A 4,810-nucleotide genomic window follows, 5' to 3' on the forward strand; every position below is an offset into this window, starting at 1 on the left:
AATAATTTGTTGTTGGGCATGCATTTAGGGGTATTTGGTACGGAGAAAAATATTTTCCAAAACTCTTTCTTGACTTTCCGTATTCTCTACTCCCACCGGTATCACCTAACCCCCACCCCACTGCCCGCCCACCCCGCCGACCTCCCCTTCCCTTACCCCCCCTCCCCCCAATATCGCCACCACCACTCCGCCCCTAGACCCTAACCTATCACTTTCTCCGATATTACCCATTTCGTCTTATATAGTATTTGCCTAAATTTTATATTTTTCAAAAATATTTTCTGATACCTATCCAAACACCGAAAAATAAGTAAGAAACCTAATGAAAATTACTTATTTTTCAAAAGGAAAATATATATTTTTTTTACCAAACACACCCTAGGTCTTTTGCAGTTTGCCCACATGACCCTAGCTTTTCCCTTCAATGCATATGACCTGCTTATGTCACTGCACATGTTGGTATTGATTGAGACAGTAAGTAGAAGCCAAGACACTCTCTTAGGAATGTATGTACAATTCGAGACACTTGAAACTCTATCCACAAACTATAAGAACCACATTTTCACTGCAGGATTTTTTCCATCCTCTCAATCTTAATTAGCCATCCATCAATTGAGAGGAAGTTGCAAAAAATGATGACTACTCACAAAGCTCATTGCTTGATTTTTCCATATCCAGCCCAAGGTCACATAAATCCTATGCTCCAATTCTCCAAACGTTTACAATCCAAAGGTGTCAAAATCACTATAGCAACTACAAAATCCTTCTTGAAAACCATGCAAGAATTGTCAACTCCTGTGTCAATCGAGGCCATTTCTGATGGCTATGATGATGGCGGCTACGAACAAGCAGACAGCTTCGCAGCATACATAACAAGATTCAAAGAAGTTGGCTCTAACACTCTGTCTCAGCTTATTGAAACGTTAACGACTCGTGGTTGTCCTGTGAATTGCATTGTTTATGATCCATTCCTTCCTTGGGCTGTTGAAGTGGGAAACAAGTTTGGATTAGTTACTGCTGCTTTTTTCACTCAATCTTGTGCAGTGGACAACATTTATTACCATGTACTAAAAGGAGTTATTAAACTTCCTCCTATTGAAGTTGATAAAGAAATCATAGTTCCTGGATTAGTAACAATTGAGAGTTCAGATGTACCTACTTTTGTTTCTAATCCTGAATCAGCAAAAATACTTGAAATGTTGGTGGATCAATTCTCAAATCTTGAGAATGTGGATTGGGTTCTAATCAATAGCTTCTATGAGTTGGAGAACGAGGTAAGAGATTTTTTATTTTTTGATATTTAAGTTATATATTAATCAACTACTCAAATGGTTACTCAACTCTTTGAAATTATCTACCAAAGTCATCTTTCTTTCATTTGTAACAACAAAGTAACTTAACTATGTCAATAGCACTCAGAAGGTCACTCAACTAAATTTCTAAAAATTTTGATCATCAAATACTTATTTTACCCTCTAAATTATCAACTTTTATCTTCTTCTTTTTTTTAGCTTTCTAATATAATAATTTTTTTCTTTTTAATTTATATTATGGACTTACCTTAGAATAAATAAATTTTATTTATAATTAAAAAAAAATTAAAATAGTATTTAAACATATATAGTGTTGGAATAATAAAATATTGAGCATAGTAGAAGTTAATTAGAACAATTTGTTATATTAACAAAAAAAATTAAAAATTTATTTACATAATTGAGATTGAAAGAAAATAAAGTTTAAAAATATATATTCTATGCACTTACTATAGAAAATAATTATTTAAAATAAAAGTATTTTTTTAATATACATTACATATTTTTGAATATTATGCTCAATTATATTATTATTTTGACATTATAATACTAGGAAAATATATTTTTTATTTTTTATTTTTTTTTAAAAATATTTTTGTTTTATAGGTAAATCCATAATGTTGATTAAAAAGAGAAAAATCATAATATTAAAAAAGCAAAAAAAAACAGAAGATAAAAGTTGATAATTTAGAGGGTAAAATAGGTATTTGGCGATTAAAAGTTTGATAAATCTGGTTAAGTGACCTTCTGAGTGATATAGACATAGTTAAGTGACTTTAATGTTATAAATAAAAGAAAGATAACTTTGATAGATAATCTCGAAAAATTGAGTGATCATCTAAGTAATGGACTCTACTTATAGTGGAAAGAAACATTTTATATAAATTTTAACCTGTGAATGTGATAATAGAATAAGTTATTATTTTTAATAGATTATCATTTAATGCTGATAAATTTTTTTTCCAAGTAATAATTATGTAGTAAGTAATCTGATTATATAAACTGTATTTGTACGAGTACATACAACTGTAAACTCTTATTTTTGTTTTTGTTTTTTCTTAATTTGTCTGTTCCATTTGGAACTTTGATTTCTGAGGAAGTTCTGCCAGCTGAATGTGTCCAAGTGCGGGCTTCGTAATACCAGTCAGAAGAAACAGTGATTTGAAGTAAAGTGACACAACTTTTAATAATTTGGAAAGTTTTACAATAATTGAGAAAGTGCAGTATTACTTTTTAAAATATATTTTTTTTCAAAAGGAGTCTGGTCCAAATGCTATTTATTCAACCACAAATTTTAGAAGTTTAACAAAAAAAATATCCGCTCGAGGGGTATTATATATTAGGGGAAAAAAAGAAGGAAATTAATAAACCCATAATAGGTTGGAGTTCATTTTTTTAATACTCAATTATCTATTGAGCTTAAATTCTACCCATTAATTGTGTAATAAGTATTTATAAATAGGTGGTAATTACAATAAATTTTTATTATAAGCATTAATTGGTAATAAAATTAATAACTAACCTGCTATAACATATTAAACTACATTGATTGCGTAAATATTTTTTATATGGTATATATATATAACTTCAATCCACATTCAATTTGTTACATGAACTCTTACGTGGATGTAATTGTTTGACATGTAGGTAATTGATTGGATGTCCAAGCTTTATCCAATCAGCACAATTGGACCAACTATACCATCCGTATACCTAGACAAGAGACTACCAAATGACAAAGAGTATGGCCTTAGTGTCTTCAAGCCAATGACAAATGAATGCCTAAATTGGTTAAACCATCAACCAATTAGCTCAGTAGTATATGTATCATTTGGAAGTTATGCCAAAGTAGAACCTGAGCAAATGGAAGAATTGGCATGGGGTTTGAAGAAAAGCGACAATAATTTCTTGTGGGTAGTTAGATCCACTGAAGAATCCAAACTTCCCAACAACTTTTTAGAGGAATTAGCAAGTGAAAAAGGATTAGTCGTGTCATGGTGCCCACAATTACAAGTATTGGAACATAAATCAATAGGGTGTTTTCTCACGCACTGTGGATGGAATTCGACTTTGGAAGCAATTAGTTTGGGCGTACCAATGGTTACAATGCCACAATGGTCAGATCAACCTATAAATGCAAAGCTTGTGAAAAATATTTGGGAGATAGGAGTTAGAGCAAAACAAGATGAAAAAGGAATAGTTAGAAGAGAAGTTATTGAAGAATGTATTAAGATAGTGATGGAAGAAGAGAAAGGAAAAAAGATTAGGGATAATGCAAAGAAATGGAAGGAATTGGCTAGAAATGCTGTGGATGAAGGTGGAACTTCAGATAAAAATATTGAAGAATTTGTTTCCAAGTTGGTGACTATTTCATAAATGGGAAGTTAGTTAATTAGAATTATAAAAAAAAATTGAAGAAGCTGATTTATGTTTTGCTTTTTCTTTTTAGGTTGAACTAGGAAAGTCAAGTGTTACCTGAATCATATTTTATTTTCACCTTATTTCCATTTTTGTAATTGCAACATGTTGTAATATCTTGTCTATTAGAAATTTCGAAATATGATAGTTAGAGATTACTGTATTTCACTGCTTAATCAATTCTTTTGCTAAGCACACAAAAATAGAAACAAAAAGTACGCTAAGGGGTAATAATGAATGAGTCGTTCCCGTCTTCTTTGTTAGATGATTAGTTTTTTTTATTTGCCATCATACTTTTAACTGATTTTTTGGATTTAATTAACTAAATGCATGGGTTAAAATATGTTCATATTTAATGATCTCATGAGAAAGCGATACGTGGAACCGAAGACAGAAGATAGCCAAACCCGGAAGCAATGATCTCGCTTGTCATCGGAGAGAATGATACACATAAAGACAAAATAAATGCCGTCATCCGGTAACATTCAATGAAAAATATTATACAGCATTAAGTGCATGATCCGTTACAGAGAATATGACCACTACAATATTTTGTATATGTAGCTACAAAATACATTGTAGCTAAATATGAAAATTTCCGTAGCTAAACACTTTAGCCACAATATTTTTTTCCGTAGCATCCGTAGCAAAATGTAGCGTAACTAAAAGTTAGCTATCTTTTGCCACGAAAAATAATCTATATAGCAATTTTTATATTGTGCCACAAGGTGTTTTACTGTGGCAAAAGAGTTAATTTGTTTGCCACGAAAATTGAAGTTTTGTGGCTATTTTTATATTTTAGTTTTCGTGGCAATAGTATTTTTCTCAGCTACAAGTTCAAAAATTCATAGCTATGAATTGAAGTATTTGCCACAAATATTTAGGTAGCTAAGAATCCATTCTCTTGCCATGAAATATATAAAATTATAGCTAAAGATTTCTTCATTTGCTACAAAAAGTGAGAATGTATAACCATATTTTTGTTACGTGATATATATATATATATATATAGCCACGAATTCAAACTTTTATTGCCACAAATTAAAGAATTTGCTACAAGAATAACTAGTCATAATAGT

The 4,810-nt window shown here is 30.6% G+C and overlaps 1 protein-coding gene across 1 annotated transcript; it reads left to right on the forward strand.

Moving 5' to 3' along the window:
• Nucleotides 1–541: 541 nt before the first annotated feature.
• On the forward strand, nt 542–3,946 carry LOC107802362 (UDP-glycosyltransferase 74G1). Its single transcript, XM_016625843.2, has 2 exons — nt 542–1,274; nt 2,961–3,946. Exons 1-2 carry the CDS (start codon nt 633–635, stop codon nt 3,687–3,689), a joined length of 1,371 nt encoding a protein of 456 aa, XP_016481329.1. The 5' UTR covers nt 542–632; the 3' UTR covers nt 3,690–3,946.
• Nucleotides 3,947–4,810: the final 864 nt, after the last annotated feature.

This window comes from Nicotiana tabacum, chromosome 15, assembly GCF_000715075.1.
Source record: "Nicotiana tabacum cultivar K326 chromosome 15, ASM71507v2, whole genome shotgun sequence".
Classification (NCBI taxonomy): Eukaryota; Viridiplantae; Streptophyta; class Magnoliopsida; order Solanales; family Solanaceae; genus Nicotiana; species Nicotiana tabacum.

Excerpts from the sequence above, each read along its gene's own strand:
- LOC107802362 (XM_016625843.2), top strand. The coding sequence starts at position 633 with ATGATGACTACTCACAAAGCTCATTGCTTGATTTTTCCATATCCAGCC. Across the intron at positions 1,275-2,960 it reads TCTATGAGTTGGAGAACGAG|GTAATTGATTGGATGTCCAA; the intron begins GTAAGAGATTTT and ends TTTGACATGTAG.